Genomic DNA, 20,307 nt, shown 5'->3' on the forward strand with positions numbered 1-20,307 from the left:
ACATTATCACTTTTTGATATGATTTTTTTTTGTTTACCGTGAAAATAGTAATAAGAATTAAATTTGTTAATGGGACTCTAAAAATACCTGATCTATTTTTATGCTAGTTGTGGTGCAGTTGATGATGTGAGTGTCTAGTTTGAGAGTGAGATGCGAGCTAAAATAAACCAGTAATCGAACCGAGGGATAGCTGTTTGGGGCCTCGAGGTTGAGTTTCGAGCTCGGGCTCAAGCTATCAGGGGAAATCGGGGAAGTGCTAACAGATGCAATAATATTAAATGAGGCTCTTTATAGCCAATGATAAGCAATAAACAAGCAATGAATATGGAACAAGTATGAAAATATTAAGATAGAACAACAATGTCGAGAGAGTATCTTAGAGAGAAAGAGAGAGAGAGTTATCATATATTTCATGTAGAGCTTTTGGAGCAACATTAGTCCTCTACAAAATAAATAGAATCCCCTTTATATAGAAGGGGAGAAGTTTATATGGTAAGCCACATATTAGCTGTAATAGTGTGGAGATGGGATGGCTGAAATGACGCCTCGAGCAGGGCTCAGAATAGCCTGGCTATGCTTTGCCAGACTTGGCCGTGACAGATTTAGCAGTGTCTTGGGAACTCCATTTTCTGCTTCAGCCCCGATCAATATCCTCCCGAGGCCGGGTGCCGATAGGCCGCAAGGGAGAAGACTCGAGCGCATCTTTGCATCCTCGAGGCTTTGAGTCGATCTTCCAAAATGCTTAAAAGACGGGAAATTTGACCCTCCGATTTTGTCGTATACAGATAATCTCCGTGTTTCCTAGATCGAAGTGATAGGAAACAAATTTGATGCCCGGCTCCCCGGGCTCTCTGCGATGACGTCATACTGACAATCGATGTATATGACATAAGCCATTATGATAACTTGAAACGTTCCATCGTTTTGCCTTTCTAGGGTCGTTCAAAGCCTTGTGGTTTCTCGTCCTCCAAAATTGTAATGTTGCCGCCGATTCAGCTCCCCAGGATGTATTAAACGCGCCTGCTGTTACGCTTTTTGAGGGTGATAATGGCGCCGACGGTTACGCTTCCCCTCCCCCTCTTCCTATAAATGGGAGCTTTTTGGGATCAATATTCCACCCAAGTTCTTCCTACATTTGCCACATCTTCCTTTCTTCCCATCATTAACTATTTTTTGCCATGATTGAGGTTCATGGCTTTGCGATCGTCCGGCCTAGCTTATTTCAGCCGTGCCAAGGTTTACCCCCGAGCTTCCTTTTGTGGAGCGAAACTTTGTTGTTTCACCGTTATTGTTGTTGTTGTTGTCCCGAGACGAAGATACGGGTACGACCGACTTCTTCTGGTCTAGGTAGACGTTTCGACTCTACACTGCTGCTCATGAGGTTGCTCGGACTATACTCCTCTGCTCACCCTCCTGCCCCGGCTCGGCGCATTACACCCCTTTTGGATTCCTTGGGGTATGGTGGCGCTCATCTACTAACTATTGCATCACATGCCGGGGCAGCATTTTTAAGAAGTAGCCCTTCAATAGTGGTGCTGCCAAAACACGTACCGGCCAAATTTTTCACCCAGCCACTCCTTTGCTCCTTTCGGCTTCCCCCTCTTCAATTTGCTCTTCTCCATCACTTTCCCCTTCTACATCGTCCCTTTTGAAGATGCCATTATGGGGGTCAAGGTGAGGCTTCGAGGGGATGGCGCTTTGGAAGATATTGTCTTTGAGAATAGGCTAGGTTTTCGATCTTTCGCTATGTATCCCCTTTTTGCTTCTGCGTAGGTATCCTTGGTAAGCTTTTGTAATCAGATGTAAGGACCCCTCGAGGGCCGTTGTAAGCAAATTCCCATAAATGTAAAGATATTTTTGACTTCTGCCTTTGATGTTCGCCATATTTCCTTTAATTTTTGCAAGGATCCTGAATGTATGCTTCTGCTGCCGATTATCAACATTCAGCTTGAACGCGAGTATATTTCTTGGCCTTGTTTGAAAGAAATGGCTCTCTTTCGAGCCCACCGTTGATTCTTGGACCGAGCTTGAATTGGTCTGATAGACCCGGGCCATTGGGACCCTCAGTCTCATAGAGATAATACTTTGAGACTTGAAGTTCTTGAAGGCGGTGTCTGAGTGAAGTTGGCTTAGGACGCCTGGAGATTTGCTTGAACTTGTCGAAGATAACCCTTCTAAGATGCTGTAGATAGGTCCTACATGATGGATTACCCGAATTTTTACAGTGCCCTAAGGCCGAGCCTCATTGGACGGAGCTTCGAATTCCTTGTTCCTCCCTTTGGGGGGTTCCTTCGAGTTTAGCTACTATCTCGGGCCCCACAATGGTGTTGGAGGTTTTTTGCAGCCTAGCTTCATGTTGACAGAGGTCCTCGAGGTCGAGTATTGCCTCAGGACTAGAGATGATGTTTGCTGGCTTCTTGAAGCCTAGATTTACGTTGATGGAGGTCTTCGAGGTCGAGTATTGCCTCGGGACTGTCATTCGAAGTCATTGACTTCTCGGGACATATCTCGGGCAGGCGGACCGTTGCTGTTTCAGCCTCTTGGGAGATTCCCTCTTTTGATATTTCCTACTATTTTGTCATCGAGCCCTTCGTTACCTTAGTAACAGAGTGTTTATGCGGGTTTTTCTTTTAGTGCCTTTAGTCTTGCCATGGCTACGACTGCTACTTCGGGTCTGCTTGTCAGAAAGGGGAGAGCTCTGCTACCAGTGCTCAGGATCCGCGGGAGTTCAACTTGAAGACTATGTCCTTGATAAGGGAAGAGCACCTTGAGTTGGTGAGCAGAGACTGCGGATGGGGGGGAGGAAGTAGCGCTACAGGTGCTTTCCTGGGACGAAGGTATTGCCAACCCTGCTGATGGGTTCCTGAATGTATGTACGTATCCCTTAACACTGGAACCTCTCGACAGGGTCGTGCTCATCTTTTTTTTAAAGTATCGGGTTGCCTTGGCGCAGGTACACCCGTCATTTTGGCGAATTATGTTGATGATGAGGTTTTTCGCGGAGAAGGGGGGGCTTGAATTCACGCTTAGCCATCTCGTCAGGCCGTACCAGCCATTTCACCACCGAGGTCTGCTAACCTTGCGGTGCCGTTCATCCACGCCTTTTGTTGTTTATGACGATGAAGGTGGAGATCGGGAGTGGGCCAGTCGATTCGTCCGGGTCCGGCGATGTTATCCCTGTGGAGCTTATGTCATTCCCCGAAGAATGGAACTATAGCGTGAGTAGAGCGTCTTGTGCTTTCCCAGATTCGTTCATGTTGAAAGCTAATCTTGTAATCGCGTTTCCTTCCTTTCTGCAGCAATTTCATGAGCACCAGGCGAAGTTCCTGATCTGCCTGGTTTGGGTCCGAAAGATGGCGACCCACTCAACTTGCAACGAGCGCAGGTGGCGAGCTGCATCTCGGGGCTGGTGGGAAGCAAAACGTCATGGTGCGTGTGTATATTTCTTTTCCCTTGTCCCTTGTTTATTTGGAGAGACATTCTCCCTTTTTCAGGTACTAACCTCGTTGTTGTAGGTATCGGAGAGCCTCCGATGGCGAGGTTGTGCCCCTCTAGAGAGGAGGAGGGGTTGCCAGCGTTCGGGCCAAAGTATGACAGTGATAAGCTGGAAATGCACTTGCAGGGAGATGGCGCTTGTGGCGAGGTTATACGGGGTTGGGCCGTTGAGACGGGAACATCACCTGAGCCTATCATGCCCGAGGTTACTAGTTCTGGAAAGAGGGCTCCTTCGAACGGTCGTGTTTCGACCGGGGCCAACTCTTCTGGGGCCGAGGGGGCTAGATCAACAGATATGAGCTCAGTCTTCGAGGAAGTCTTCCGACTTCATTTTGAGGCAAGCTTCGTCGTAGGCCTCTTAAATCCGCGTCTTCTTTTTCTTACCGTGTTTTTCATTTTGCAGGTGTCACGCCCCAAAATCCAAGGAGCGCGACAGGCGGTCAACCGAGTAAACCCGACTGAGCAAGCCTGTTAGGTTTCATCCTACCCAAACAACCTCATGATTAAATAGGAGATGAACTCCATTAAGCAGATTTAGTAAGTATTTCATTAACAACTTTCATTTCATATCCATTAGCAACTTAAATCATAATTATCAAAATATCACAAGTGTTATATGTCTTTGCCAAACATCAATATTCTTACTTTAATTCCAGTACCCGACACTACCCACAACCTGTCTACGGAGCCTCTAAATATAACTGAAGAGTAATGTAATATAGAAATGCCGGTAACAAGGCTCCGGCTATACCTCAAAAGTGAAAATCCAAGATAAGAAGATGTGCAATATAGCCCCTTGAAGGAGAAAGGGGCTCACCAAGATCTTTGGGAAGGAGGATGCTCCGCTACGCACGATCGGCACTATCCGCTATGGAGCCACCTACATTCATTTAAATATGTAGCGCCCCCGGCAAAAGGGACGTCAGTGCCATCGAATAGCACTAGTATGTATAACTAAACACCATCTAGTTAGAAAGAACTATCATACAAGAACAGAGAAATCATAAACACCTTCTCACTAGAAAGAACTATCAAACAAGAATAAAGAAATCATAAAGGTCAATCAAAAGCTTTAACAGTCACCACATCTTCAAGTAAGGAAGTGTTACCATGACTCATGGAAGGATATGTTCTCTCATGGTTATCGAACAAGTGTGGGGAAATTGGCACAATGGATTCACTAACTAAAGAACACAATGAACACATGTTATGGAGGTGTAAAGAGAAAGTAAACATTTGTTATGAGCTGGACATGCTTCTGCTATATTAGCTCCCAATTGCAATACACGACCATGCCACGAGCAACCACAATACTAGGACAAAGTGAGCTACTTACTGCGGGATGTCCCAAGTGGATACGAAAGTTATGGAAACACAATATTTTCCTATGACGGGGATGTGAGGATCCCAATTCTCAGAGACACTTTATGCACATGGTGACCATTTCGATTGACATGCACTCATGTGATAGGTGTTAAGGTATGCTCTTATGTTACTAGGCAGTGAGAAGATTTCATGATGATATTCACAAGAGAGTAGATTGACTGTTCAAACCATATAAGCCATATACACAACTGAGTAAAAGAGTGACTCGAGAAGGATCGCAACGCTGGGATGATTTGCATGGAACTTGACACCACATAGGTAAATTTTACGATGGTGCATGTATAGGCACACGCGAGTAGATTTTGTCCAATTAAATAAAAAGATTCTGTAAGAAATCCATCGGATATAGTCCCTTGGTGAGAATTTAGGAAGAGCGAGTGGGAAGTATCAATCTTAGAGTTATAACTCAATTCGAGGGCATAATCATGGAACTTAATTCACAAGAATGTAAATGAGAAAATTCACAATAGAGTAGATTCACAAATAGTGCGTCTCGTTCAAAGAGTCAATACACGCAATGTTTTGTTATTCAACACCTTGTTAAGACCATGTTTATGAGAACTCTTCAATATGGATATACATATACAATGAGTAGAAATTTTCGTTTGACTCCCTTAATGACTTTAGGTTGGTAGGGCAATATCTTAATCGATACTCCTCGACTCCACATCCGTAACGTACGTAGGTAACATACAGATATACTACATGATCTGGTGGTGCAGAGACATCAATAGGGACAAGGACACTCCCCTCTTAGCGATATGTTTTGCCAATCCATCCACAGCTCAATACATTCTCCTAACAAGTCCTTGGGCAATCCACTCGGACTCAATGGTGGGATCAATCCCTCCTTACATGCTTCAAATTCGCGGATTATGGCATCAAGGTCACCAATCTTGACAATAAGACTTAGAGAGGAAATCAGCTCTATCGCACGATTGGAGTATCAAAGAAGGGTCAAATTCCTAAATGTCCGAATAGCCTCCAACTTATAGATGTGGTCGACAACACACCGATAAGAAGGACTCTACTAGACACGACTACGAGACATCCTAGGACACTTTAAAACCTTAGGCTCTGATACCATGTTTGTCACGCCCCAAAATCCGAGGAGCGCGACCGGCGCTCAACCGAGTAAACCCGTCTGAGCAAGCCTGTTAGGTTTGATCCTACCCAAACAACCTCATGATTAAATAGGAGATGGACTCCATTAATCAGATTTAGTAAGTATTTCATTAACAACTTTCATTTTATTTCCATTAGCAACTTAAATCATAATTATCAAAATATCACAAGTGTTATAATTCTTTGCCAAACATCAATATTCTTACTTTAATTCCAATACCCGACACTACCCACAACCTGTCTACGGAGCCTCTAAACATAACTGAAGAGTACTGTAATATAGAAATACCGGTAACAAGGCTCCGGCTATACCTCAAAAGTGAAAATCCAAGATAAGAAGATGTGCAATATAGCCCCTTGAAGGAGAAAGGGGCTCACCAAGATCTTTGGGAAGGACGATGCTCCGCTACGCACGATCGGCATTATCCGCTATGGAGCCACCTACATTCATTTAAAAATGTAGCGGCCCCGGCAAAAGGGACGTTAGTGCCATCGAATAGCACTAGTATGTATAACTAAACACCATCTAGTTAGAAAGAACTATCATACAAGAACAGAGAAATCATAAACACCTTCTCATTAGAAAGAACTATCAAACAAGGATAAAGAAATCATAAAGGTCAATCAAAAGCTTTAACAGTCACCACATCATCAAGTAAACGAACCATATAATCTTTCACATAGTTTCCATAACTTAGTTTGGGGCACTTGATATTGTTCATCATCATTCATAATACCACCGCTTTCTTGGGCGGAGTCCGATCACGACCCGATCGGCTAGGTTGCCTCATTTGAGACACATACCTCAATCACAATCTCTCTCAATTTTCGGAATTCAATATCAGCACAATACCACCATATGTGCATCATGGTGTCCGATCACGGCCCGATCGGCTTGGCCGCCTTACCTAGACGTTGTTCCTTTCTCATTAATCATCTCATTTCAATCTTTATTTCACATATATCAACTCATAGGCACTTGGGGCCTCAATTATCACATCATATTTGGAACTAGGTCACATTTCATAACTCAATCGCTTCTTTCCCACATTTCATATCATTTCCACATATTTCGCATCAATATCAATCTCAACAACAAGCCACTCAATTCAAGATGTCATGTACACATGAGAAATTCAAGCTATAAGCATAGAGAGGAATCCTCATGATTCGGCACATTAATCACAATTTAAACTTGACTTGAAATCTAGGCCATTTATCATATACTTCACATTCTTCAATCTTAATTTATAGTCTAACCCTTTCGATACATGATTCATATTTCCTGCACCTTTTCAAGTTATCAAAAGTAGCACATTGATCACATTGGAATGCATCTTTCACAAATATAGGGTCACAGCACCAATTCAAGTAAAGTGTCAACGAAAGCAAGAATTCAAAGTTCAGTCTTACCACATTTACACAAGCATCGATAGAGCTCAATTTCTAAAAGACGGGGTTTTAGCCATACATACCTTGTTTAAGCTTTCCTTAAGTTACTACAACGTTCCGGAAATTCTAGCAATCCCAATATACTTGAGACATAACCAAATTGAACACAAATTAGGAAGGTATTCTTGGTTTCAGCTCATTTGAGCATTTTATCAAACACTAGTTGAACATCTTGATTTCAAATCTCTTTTACAAGATTTCCTTCATTCCCCAACCCAATCTTTACTTATTTAGGATCAACAATCTTCCCACAAACCTAATTTGTACATGCATGTATACATAATACTATTACACCCAAGAATCATACCCCAATAACCCATCTCACAATCTCTACAATACCAACACAACCTAGGTTAGGCACCTATAGCTTCCAATCACCATCCAATGAGTTGCCATACTTAATTCATACTCATATTCCATAATAACTCCATATATGTAAGTCTAAGGGTAAAAGATTACCTCTTGTAGACCAAATCTAGAAAGACAACTTTGGGGTGTTCTTGAGATTTTGAAGAAATCCTATGAAATCCAATCAAAATCATGTTGTAACTAGTGATTGAGAAGTGAAATCACCATGAAAACACACATAAAAACTCACCTTGGGTGTGCAATTGGATGCCTTGGTCGAGTTGGGGGTGTAGAGGAAGCCCTAAGCTTGAGAAATGTCTCAAATTCTCTTATTTCCGGCCCTTAGGTGTATTTAGAGGCCTCCTATTAGCGCGGTCGCGCATCTGGTCGCGCTAAAGTAGCGCGACGAAGGCAGAATACTTCGCAATATGCACGTCCACTAGCGAGATCGCGCACCTGGGCGCGCTAGTGACACATGCCCAGTAAAATGGTCATAACTTTCTGTATACACCTCCAAATGACGAACGGTTTGTTGCGTTGGAAACTAAACTCAAAGCGATTTAATTTGATAGGTTGTGCATCACACAACTCCTTATATAACTGGAGATACGATCGTCCAATGTGAGGTCTAGTGCGAGCTCATTTGGAATTTTAGCCTATTATGAACTTTTCCAATTTTTCTTAGACTTAGGCCTTTCCTTGGACCCCAAATTACTTACCATAAGACTTATACACATATTTACCAAATCCAATTGATCTAAACCATGTTAATAGCATATAAAATTATTATAATAAGCCTACGTGGCACCACGAGATCCCAGGTTACTTAGCGAAATTTTCCGGGGCCTTACAGCAGGCCTTTGACAAGCATAGGCCCGAGCTACTCTGTCATGAGGCTAGGCTCCGTAAAGATATGGATGAGGGAAAATCCATTAGGCTCCTTTGCGAGGAGAAGGAAACCAAGTTGGTATACTGGCGATGTGAGGTGTATCGGAGCCTGAATTATGACAGCTATTTGATGGAGCAGGTAACTTCCTGCCCTGGTTGAGTATGCATTTTGCTTTTTACCTTCTAAGGTTAGTTCTTCATCTATCTCAGCTGCAGAAAAAGATGGAGGCCTTGGAGAGTCTTAGGGGTGAGGACGAACAAATCAGAAATGACTGTACCGAGCTGAGAGCTCGGGCGTAGGTCCAAGCCTTAGAGGAGAAAGATCGGCTAAACTTTCGGCCCTCGGGGCCCACCTCCGTTTAGCCCATAGCAACATTTTAGTTCAAGAGGATGTGATCGTGAAGATTGAATCCGAACTTTCAAAGGTTAGGGCAGAGATCATTGATGCTCGGGCCGAAGCGATTTTGAACCGTACTAGGGTGGATCAAGAGATGGCACTTCATTTGAAGGACGCTACCGATTCTCAAGCCGAGTTGAAGAGGTTCCTTGATCGTGGATAGAGGATCGAAGAATATGCGCGTGCAAATCTCGGAGAAAGGTTCTAGAGGAAACCAGTACCATGTGTTTTGTTCTCTCGGGAGAGTTGGCGTGAGCGAGGGCGGACAATCGCGATGCTCGGTTACTCCTATACGATGCCGAGGAGAGTGAAGATGAGGCCGATAGGCCGTAGCTCACGGGGGCGGGGCGTAGACCATGCCATCCTGTACGTAGTACCTTTTTTGAGTATATTTGTACATGGAGAATGTATTTTTCCACGTATGTACCTGAAAAAGAAGAAAACCCTTTTGCGACATTTTTGCTCTTATGTACCTTCCTTTGTTTTTCTTATGGCCAGGCTGACTGGTTTTAGAGTCAGTAAGATTTATCACATCCATGGTATGGCCCTGGCACACTAGGTGGACTCGGGGTCTCTTACGCGCTCGGTCGATGCGACCTTTAGTGTAAGCAGGCATTCTGAGCACTTACGCTTTTGCCCAACTATTTCGGGTGGAGTCTCCGAGTTGGGTTTCAACTCGAGCTCATATATTCCTAGACCTTTTATGTTTGCATGGGCCGGTGGCCCTTACGTTTTATCTCTCTTGGATCCAGTCTCCGAGTCGGGCTACGACCCGAGCTCAATCGACCCTCAAGTTTTATGTTTGTGTTGGATGGGCGAAAATGGCTCTTACGCCTACGATCGAAGCGATCTTTTATGCAAGCTGGCGACAATGGCTCATACGCTTCGCCCTTAGGCATGTATGTGTGGCCCTAAGGCTTGATAGGCTGGCGACAATGGCTCTTATGCTTTGCCCTTAGGCATATATGTGGCCCTGAGGCTCATTAGGCTAGCGACAATGGATCTTACACTTTGTCCTTTGGCATATGTGTGTCCATGAGGCTCATTAGGCTGGCCACAATGGCTCTTACGCTTTGCCCTTAGGCATATGTGCGGCCCTGAGGCTCATTAGGCTGGAAGCAATGGCTCTTACGCTTTGCCCTTAGGCATTTGTGCGGCCCTGAGGCTCGCTAGGGTTTATTTTCCTCTCGTTAAGGACTTTTGCAATGATTTTGCTTGACCTGTCGTCGGTTCGAGAAGAACATCGATTTCCAATTGTTAGTGGCGATGTTCGAACACCTCGTAAGGTTCGGCTCGTAGGCTGAGTAGCTCAAAGCCTTATAATTTAGAGCTGACATGGTCGAAGCTCTTTTGCCTGTTAAAGGTAGCCTGTTTAACCGGTTCTTTTCGAAGTGACGGCCTATGATTTTGTAGCGACGGTCGGGCGTCCCCGAGTCGTGTTAGTTTGGCTGGTGCAGCCGTATGACCGTAGTCATTTATGTTTGGCCGGAGCCATTTCTTATCCCGAGTATAGTAGTTAAGGCGTCTATATCGAGGGTATACCTTATTAGGGGTCTTACAATTTCGATATATATCCTAAACTTCGAGATTGATTTTATGCCTGTAATAAGGTCTTACAAAACATTTCATGCCTTTTGTGGTCTTACCGTTTTTTGCTGATACTAGATGCAAGTATGATTCATGCCTTGCTTGAAGGTCTTACATTTTGTGTTGTTGCTTAGTGCAAGTTTTACAAGATCGAGTCTGCCCCGCTCGGGGTCTTACAGCCTCGGGTTTATTGTTGAATGGCGATTGGTGATAGTCTCCGAGTCATCGAGTTTGTTACGGCTGAGAGCTGTTACTCGTGAGCTCGGGATTGCCTCATTGAGGACTTACGACTTTGGAGATTCTGACCTTAAGGACGTGCGTATGTGGAGTTTTTTTACGCCAGTCTCCGAGTATTTGGGACGCTTTTTTTGGAGATAGTGAATGATCTTCATGCTGCCTCGTTGGTGACTTATTAGTCCGAGTTTCGACCCTGAGGTCATGCGGGTGCCGAATTATCGACCGCAGTCTCTGAGTATTCGGGACGTTTTCTGATGGATTAATCATTTTGGCGAAAATGCTGGGTTTTCCTTGGAGCGTGAATCGTGTTGGGAAAAAGCATTCTTTGATTACTTGACACTAGTACATGTGCCTCCGACATTGGGGTGCGGTTGTGCAGACACGGTTCATCCGACCGTTTGGTCTAGTACAACATTTTCTCATTAGGGTCCTACTTGGCATCTCTTGGCTTTTCTGAGTGGACGACCTTCCGAAAGGGCATCCATCGCGCTCGTAGTTGATAGCAAAAGAAGCCTTGAGGACCTGTTGGATTCCCTTTTGGTAGCATATAGGTGTTGCTCATTAAAAACCTTGCCGGCAAAACCCTCTTCGGGACAAAAAGCTCGGTCGAAGGAAAAGAGTGCAACGGATGTCTTTAAAATCTAAGGGTCTTCGGGCTAGGCATGCGTATTTGGCCTCTTTGATCGAGTACCTATATAAAAGGATTAGTATGTAATATAATCTGAAATGGGAGATGGTTATACCTTATCGCGAGATGTGTTTGGCGACGTTCTGAGGTCTGGTACGCCTCTGTTGTTTGCAGGGAGGACTCAGTACGGTCCTCCGCTGTGTTCAATCGGTATTAGCCAAAGATGTAGTTTGATTGTCCTTAGGCTCTCTTGAGAGTGGAGATATTGGTGGTGGTGCCACGTCGTGCACCGCGAACATTTCTCGTTTCGCGTGTTGCTCCCCGTGGACGGTTTTAATCCAATATTTTGTCGGGAATTTCATCATCTGGTGGAGGGTGGACGGTACCGCTCTCATGAAGTATATCCACGGTCGCCCGAACAAGGCTATATACCTCATGTCTCCTTCGAAGATGTGGAATTTGACGTCTTGAGTCGTGCCGACCACGCTGACCGGGAGAGTGATCTCTCCCTTTGTTGTCTCGCTTGCCATGTTAAATCCGTTGAGGAATCAAGTGGCGGGCACGATTTGGTCTAGTAGTTCGAGCTGCTCTACTGCCTTCGACCTGATAATGTTGGCCGAGCTACCTGAGTCTACGAGTACACGTTTTATCTGAAATGTATTTACGAGGAAAGAGATTACCAGTGCGTCGTTATGAGGTTGAGACAAGGTTTCGGAGTCCTCCTCGGTGAATGTGAGGGCATCTTCGAGTACGTATCCTCGGGTTCGCTTTTCTCCGGTGATGGAAATTTTTGTCCTTCTCATCACGGGTTCTTGAGGAGCGTCGATCGCTCCTAATATCATGTGAATATCGTGTCGTGGCTCGTTTACTTCATTCTTCTTGGCTGCCTCCCTTCCTCGGTGCTGATTCTTGGCTCGGATGCTCAAGAATTCTCTGAGATGATCGTTGTTGAGTAACCTGGCCACTTCTTCTCGCAGTTGGTGACAATCCTTGGTCCTGTGGCCATGCGTGTTGTGAAATTCGGATCTTAAGTTATGATTCCTTTGGGAAGGATTCGCATGTACAGGTCTGGACCATCTGGTATCCTTGATTTTGCCAATGGCGAACGCGATGGCTGAAATGTCAATGTTGAAGTTGTACTCCAATAGGCGTGGTGCCCCTGATAGCCCTGTGTTTCTGTCGAGTCTCGCTCAGTTAATGAACCCTCGGGGGTTCTGTCCTCGGTTGACCGGTCGGTCGTTGCGAGGCGGGTTGCGTCTCGGGGCATTTCTTTTGTCTTCGGTGTATGGCTGATTCCTTTCATTATTCAGCTTCGACTCTTTTGCTAAGAGCCTTTGGGTATACTGATCCCAAAAGGGCTCCCAATTGATCATCCTCGACCCTGATCTTTGACTAGTATCGGTTGTGGACATCCGACCAGGTTTCGACAGGATACTCGATCAAATTTTCTTTTAGCTGCTGCGAGGCCACAGAACTCTGCTCGTTCAGGCCCTGAGTGAAGGCCTATACCACCCAGTATCGGAGACCAGGAGTAGTTCCATTCGTTCCGTTTGAAAGCGAGACACGAACTCTCGCAGCATTTCATTCTCCCTTTGCCTGCTTTTGAATACGTCGGACTTCCTCGTTGCTACTTTGATGGCACCGGTGTGTGCCTTTATGAAGGAGTCCGCCAGCATGGCAAATGAGTCTATGGAGTTGGGAGCTAGATTATGGTACCACATCATGGCCCCCTTTGAGAGTGTTTCCCCAAACTTCTTCAGTAAGACGGACTCGATCTCGTCGTCTTTTATGTCGTTGCCTTTTACCGCAAACGTATAGGCGGTAACATGCTCGTTGGGGTCTGAGGTCTTGTTGTACTTCGGGAGTTCCGGCATTCTGAACTTCTTTGGGGTGGGTTTAGGAGCTGCTTCCTCTGGGAACGGCCGCTGCACGAAATTCCTCGAGTCTACGCCTTTCAGGACCGGGGGCGCGCCCGGGATTTGGTCGACCCTGGAGTTATATGTTTTGACTTTCTTGCTATTGACGGCTATCATCTTCTCGCCCTACTCGATCCTTCTGGAAAGATCCTCGAGCATCTTTACGGTAGCAGGATCGGTCGACGAACCATTATTGCTCAGTCTCTCCGGTACCTGTTCGGCCGGGGGAGTTGTTCCTGGTGCTACGGTGCTGGGCGTTTTTGGATGGCTTTGCAGTTGAGCGACAACCAGCTGTTGTGCCTGCAACATTTCAAAGATAACATAAAGGCTAACTTCTTGTTCTTCCCACTACTGAAAAATTGGTCTACGGTAACGGTTTGAAAACCGTTCCAACAGACAGCAAAACCGTTGCCATAGGGCTACTGGAACGGTTTACAGACCGTCACATCAGACGACGTACCCATAGGTTTACTGGAACGGTTCTTGCAACGGTTTGCATCGCCGTGACAATAGATAAGCCTATCGCAACGGTTATCCCTTTCTCTATTGGAACGGTTATATTTTTCAATTGGAACGGTTCAAAACCGTTACTGTATTATTTATACAACGGTTTTTAACCGTTACCATATTATTTAAAGCAACACTTATGCAAGCTATTGCTACGGTTATGTTGGATATAGCAATGGTTTCTTTAGGCTATGGTAATGGTTATATTTGTATTTGGAACATTTTATGGGACCTATTGCAACGGTGTACATTGTCTACCGGAACGCCATTTATGTCCTATTGCAACGGTTCTGGTAGGCTATTGTATCAGTTCCGTTAAAACCAAAATATAGCACCTGTTATAAATAAATATTTATACATATAATAAATTATAATAACACTAATATTTAAATACATCATAAAATGAAACTATTAATAATATAAAATTATCCATAAAACAGATGTTTTACCCCATGAGTGCATAAGTTTAGTACATTTCAAAAGAGTAAATAAGTTTCAAAAATGTTGGTAACAAAAGATTCCTTGAACATTCATCTATAACAATACAAAATTCATTTCAAGTAAGGTCTATTTCTTCATCGTCTTCAGCATCCATTTCTTGATCTACTCCACCTTCAAAAGAGGATAAATAAAGTTATTACCCTTCAACAGAATCCGGTCTAAGAATACTCAAGCATTTAACTGTTTTCGATCTTCTTTTGTTAATCCAACTTATTAAACTCAGCAAACTATACGCAATATTATAACAATCTGATATTATTACCAAAGACCAAGACTTACAAACTATCAACCTATGATGGCAAAGTAAAGAATAATTCATAAGAAGAATCACAAACATAATTACAAAACCAGCACAAAATATCAACTATTTAAACCGTTCTTTCAGTTGATCAATGACCATTGTTTGAGCACACACTTATATAAAGCAAGAATATACAACTACACCATAATTCATCACGTCAAACTTGGTTTCATTTCTTTGAAAGTGACAGTATTCTCAAAATGGTATATGTCTACTATGATTCCGAAAATCTTATTCCCTAACGATGCAATATAGCTGAATACCAAGTCACTTATAGAACCCACAGACATCTAGTCATCAAGGATCAATAGAGTACAGACTCAATGACACATCATAAGCTAGAAACCCTGATTATCCCTAGTACTGATAAGGACAAGCTAGCTCACACTTGACTAGAGCTACAAATCCAAGTAGCAATGTGAAATATGAAAAAAAATCGAAATCCACTATGAGAACAATCTGACACTCTAACCTAATACAAATTTCTAAATGTACCAATGTTCTACACAGATGTAGAGGTAATGGAGGCTCTACAACATATAGGAAGAGAGTGAGAACCACACATCACAAAATTCAATTGCATATGCAGCGCGAAGCAGTATATAAATCAGCAATCAATCAGCTATATATGTTTTGACAGCAATCAATCACAGGACAGTCTCAAATCAGCAATCAGAGGAAGATACATCAATCAGAGGAAGATACAAAAATCAGAGGAATATCTCAAATCAGCAATCAATCGGCTATATATCTCAAATCAGTTTAAGTTCATGGGAGTTGGCAGCATTTGTTAGTATAAGGCTCTAATTTCACAACTTACAGAGGAAGATGTCCAGCAGCTCAAGCTCAAATCCAAAATACTTTAAAGATCGTCATAAGACAAGGCACAAACTTACCACAGGACAGAATAAGGAAAGGATTTCTCGATATAAGTTTGAAGCACTAGAATCGAAGCAACTGAATTTATATACTGAATAAATCAGCAATCAATCAGTATATCAATCTGAAATTATTTAGAGTAGGCTATCATTCTCTGTATATGTTTTGCTATATTATAGTCCATCTCATGCCAAAGACAAATAATTTGCCTTTTAAGATAAATGAAGGATTCTCTACAACTAAAAATCATTCAATCTCACACTTATCCTTATAGTGACATATAAGTCTCTAATCCACCAGACTACTCCAATCTCATTTCATTGGACAATCAAATGGTGTTTATAGCCCTTATCAAAATCTGAAGTACTAAAAAGTTCCAACACACAGACGTTGCATCTCTACCTTTTAAATTCAAGTGAAGTTGATTGATATAATATTTGGTACATACTGACCTTGATTGTTACTACCCGCAGATGGTCGACTGTTTAGTTGAACAACAGCTTGTTGTGCAGCGGAAGCATCTACAGGTGAACGTGTACTGAACCTTAACATGTTAGGATCAAGTCGCAAATCTGGGTTCAGACGCTGAAGTCGTGCGATGACGTTCATTGTAATATTTTGTTCCATAGCATCCTTTTGTTTGTTCAACTTTTCATGCATTCTTTGTTGCATCCTCTCTTCCATTTCCTCCATTTTTTGCTGCATCCTCTCATCAGAAGATCCAAGATTCCCTTTTTGCCCTTTTAACACAGTCTTGGTAACCCCTCGTCCATACAATCTCACGCGACCTGGATGTTCAGGTCCCATGACTGATGCAAAAGCATCAATTGAATGACTGTCGTCTTCACTTTCCTGAGTAGATTGCATTCTCTCCATTTCAGCCTACAAATCAAATGCGAGAAAAAAGAGTTTTAAGTAACTAAAGTTGAATCAATAATTAAGAACAAATAAATAAGCATGACAAACTTTAAATTACAAATTTCGTACAATTTTACCAATTGTATTGTCATATGAGCTTTTGTATACGCGGCCAAGTTTTCTTTTTCTTGTTGCCACAAACATGTCCTTACTTGATACAGTATCTGCAGTATCAGAGATTTCCTTCTTTTTTCCTAGTTACATGAAAACAAGTATAAGAATCTTTCCATATAAAGTTAGCAAGTTCATAATTTTACAAAAATAAGAAAGATAAAACATCAAACCTCGCGAATTAGAGCAAAAGGTGTTCTACCAGCTGTGTGTGGACAGTTCAACTTATTTCGATTCACTATATTGGTTTCGGATATTTTCTGCAAATAAACGAGTCAACCAAATAGCAACCAACAGTAATTAGTCTTGCACATTAGATACTGAAACATGTGAGAGTCTCCTATTGATAAGAAATTGCAGAGTAATATCACATATAATCCTTGCCTTACTAGCTTCTTCTAGGCTTCTACATAGGATGAGGCAGAAGTACCATATAGCTTGTATTGCAGGTTTTTTATAGTGAGTAGTGACTAAAAACAGTAATGGATTCACCCCAATAGTGCTCTACCTTTTCACTTGTAAAAGAAAGAGAAATCTGAAAGAAGTATTTCCTTAACATGAATGGAAGCCAACAAAGTAAAAGTGAGATGGTGAAACCAATTGTCTCTATACATTTATGAACAGAACGTATAGTTGTGCAGTTGTGGTTTTACCTTGTTGAATAACTTAGACTAGCAATTAGAAATAATGACATCACAAATTATCGGGCAGAAAATTGGATTCCTTTTCATTATTGAATTTTGAAAATTATGTTACTACATATCTCTAAGAAAGATTTTTTTTGGGTGAAACAAAATAGCTAATAGTTTGTATTTGTCGTTAAACACCTACTTTATTCATATCTTTACTCCAGAAACTTTATTCATAACTTGATGTTACTTTATTTGCTTTTTGTTTCAGCTATAGTAGCATTCTACTTTCATAAGATATGGTAGCAGTTAAACCAATATTTCAGACAAACTTGAATTCTTGTTTTTTTATGTATCAAGTACCGCAGTTTTCCAAGCATATTTCAGTGGGCATAAGGTGTTGCAGCAGCATGTACTGACAAGAGATTCTGGATGTTATTACCTTGTGAGGATCGAAGTTCCAATAGTTAAGAAGATCCTTAAAGTGAGATTCCGGAACATCTACTGGCCTATTCTCCATTCGAAGCTCATCATTCTCATAGGATGTGAAGTGGGTTGCCTTCAATTGACTCTTATACTTTCTCCAAGCACTACAAACTGATTCAAAAATCCATTTTTTTGCCTCGTCGGGAATGTCATATTTTTCCTACAAATTTAGTACAATTGGGTTAGTGTAAGAAATAAGAAATATCATCCATGTTTATTGGACATTGGCAACTTCATACCTTGATATATTTTCACATATCATCTTTTGTGTCTAGTTTCCTCCAATTAACTACATTAAGAGGACAAAAAGTCCCACTCCTTGCCAATGTGCCGAGGAAGCTACCCAACTCTTTTACAACCTCTTTAGTAGGACCAATGGGTTGATTAAACTCATTTAGAATGATTATTTTACGCTCCTTTCTCACATGAACTCTTGGCATTTGAGTACGACCTCTTTTTCTTTTTGGCGAGGAGGGGCCTGCAATAGTACAAAAGAAAGATAATCATTAGTCACTATTTTTAGTTAAGTTTATGATTAAAATTTATATATATTTGCCTTGTTCCTCAATTTGTTCAGCTACTTCATGAGTGGTAGAATCATCAGATCGTTCATGTACTCCTTGTGATGCAGGAGTGATGGAATCCATATTCGCTTGTTGCACTTGTTCATGTACTCCTTGTGTTGCTGAAGAGGTGCAATTTTGTGGCACTTGCGGCACTTGTTCTTGCAATTGAGATCCACCTTCGGATTGTCGTTCTTCATTTGCATTTGACCTTAGAGCTTTCAAGGCTGTTTTTGTTGTCAACAACGAAACCTTTTGGTTTCGCAAAGATGAAGGTAATTCACCTTCTGATTGTCGTTCTTCATTTGCATTTGACCTTGTAGCTTGGAAGGTTCTTTTTGTTGTCAATGACGAAACCCTTTGATTTCACAAAGATGCAAGTGATCCAGCTGGAACGCGGTTGAATATTTTCTTATTTTTGCTTGAGCACCCTTTTTGATTCATGACTATTCAAATATTTTTCAGATTCTGAAAAGCAAACACAATATAGGTTAGCCTTCAAACAAGAAAGAAACATCAAGTCATTCAAGAAAAAAAACATCAAGTCGATGACTATATTTGGGCTAATTCTTAACATAATGCCTGCCAGCAGATAACAAGTAATATTTCCTCTATAAAGCATGGGGATAAAAACCTTTCCAACCAGGTTCATCTGTGTATCCCATTACTCTTAAATAGTGAACTAGATAAACTGGCCAAGTCATTGTATCAAGCAAGCTCCAATCGATGTTCCTAACAGCAAGCAGCATAAGTTAACAGACCTTTCATCAGTGAGTGTCCAAAAATGCACCTAATATGAATAATCGAAGAAGTATAAGCCTAAATATGCAATGCAAAGTGAAGTGCCCGACGGCCTGACTATTGCTCATTAAAAAAAAAGTGGGGGAAAAAAATCAGCAATGTATTTCAATAAGGATGACATAAGGCAGTCAAAATAAAATAACATTACAAAAAGGTAACATTCGCTACTGCTTATAAAGATGCATGGTTATTGTGGAAATTATTCATCCACATTCTAAAGAAGAGCAATGCCATGTTAGGATCTAATCTTTTAGCATGGGCCACAAGTGTAAGTTCAGTCTTGCATACTCATGAAGGAAGAATTCCAGTTTTTACGACGATGAAGATGAACTAACTCTATTTGCATGTGTAAGTTCAGTCTTGCATACTCATGAAGCTTTAATGTCTTTGATTACTTAGAAAAAATGATAAAGAAAGAGAAAAAACGTGAAACTTCTGAACACAATATTTTCACTGTTTGTCAATGTCTTTGCTCTTCAGGCATGGTAGTTGTGGAATGAAAATAATATAGTAAAATTAGTAGACCCCAAAATATTTGATCCGAGCTTTGAAAAAGAGGTTGTGAGATCTATACATATTGGATTATTATGTGTTCAAGAATATGCAGAACATTGGGAAAAATTTCACAAACCAGCAGCAAAATTGTAGAGTTTACTACTACCAATACATTCAAATTTCAAATCATGTGCATTTATGGTAATGGAATTTTATATAGAAGGAATATGGATACATATCGCTAACTAAAGAATGTTTTAATAAAGTATATCAGTGGTCTGTATTGCTAATTTTGCTAATGATGCTTTCAGATAAATGAAGATCCATGTTCATGTGCAGTAGTGGACAACAACCTAGGCACATATGTTTGTCTACATTCTCATCACTTCAATCTGATACTCATACCATACATTTAGTTCAAGAAACAAAATAGCCATGTCTGCAAATTAAGAAAGTTTACACAAGATATTAAAAGAAAATGGTCTCTTTCTTCTTTCTATGCTCAAAGCCAGCAAAATAAAGTGTCAGCAGTTGACAGAGGAGAAGCTATTTACATTCAAGCTAATTTTAGAAAGAGCAAATCAATAACTAACCACCAAAGGCGTGGACTTGGTAGTGAATAATGAATGATACTTAAGATTCTTGGTAACCATAATA

The 20,307-nt window shown here is 41.7% G+C and overlaps 1 protein-coding gene across 1 annotated transcript; it reads right to left on the minus strand.

Annotated features, from left to right (window-relative positions):
* Window positions 1–14,522: 14,522 nt before the first annotated feature.
* On the minus strand, window positions 14,523–20,087 carry LOC109237116. Its single transcript, XM_019403377.1, has 7 exons — window positions 20,056–20,087; window positions 18,348–18,712; window positions 18,085–18,269; window positions 17,748–17,951; window positions 16,850–16,936; window positions 16,100–16,529; window positions 14,523–14,578 (listed from the first exon to the last, which is right to left on the minus strand). The coding sequence occupies exons 1-7, from the start codon at window positions 20,085–20,087 to the stop codon at window positions 14,523–14,525; spliced, it is 1,359 nt and encodes a 452-aa protein (XP_019258922.1).
* Between the last annotated feature and the right edge of the window lie 220 nt (window positions 20,088–20,307).

The sequence above is a fragment of the Nicotiana attenuata genome, unplaced genomic scaffold, assembly GCF_001879085.1.
Source record: "Nicotiana attenuata strain UT unplaced genomic scaffold, NIATTr2, whole genome shotgun sequence".
Classification (NCBI taxonomy): Eukaryota; Viridiplantae; Streptophyta; class Magnoliopsida; order Solanales; family Solanaceae; genus Nicotiana; species Nicotiana attenuata.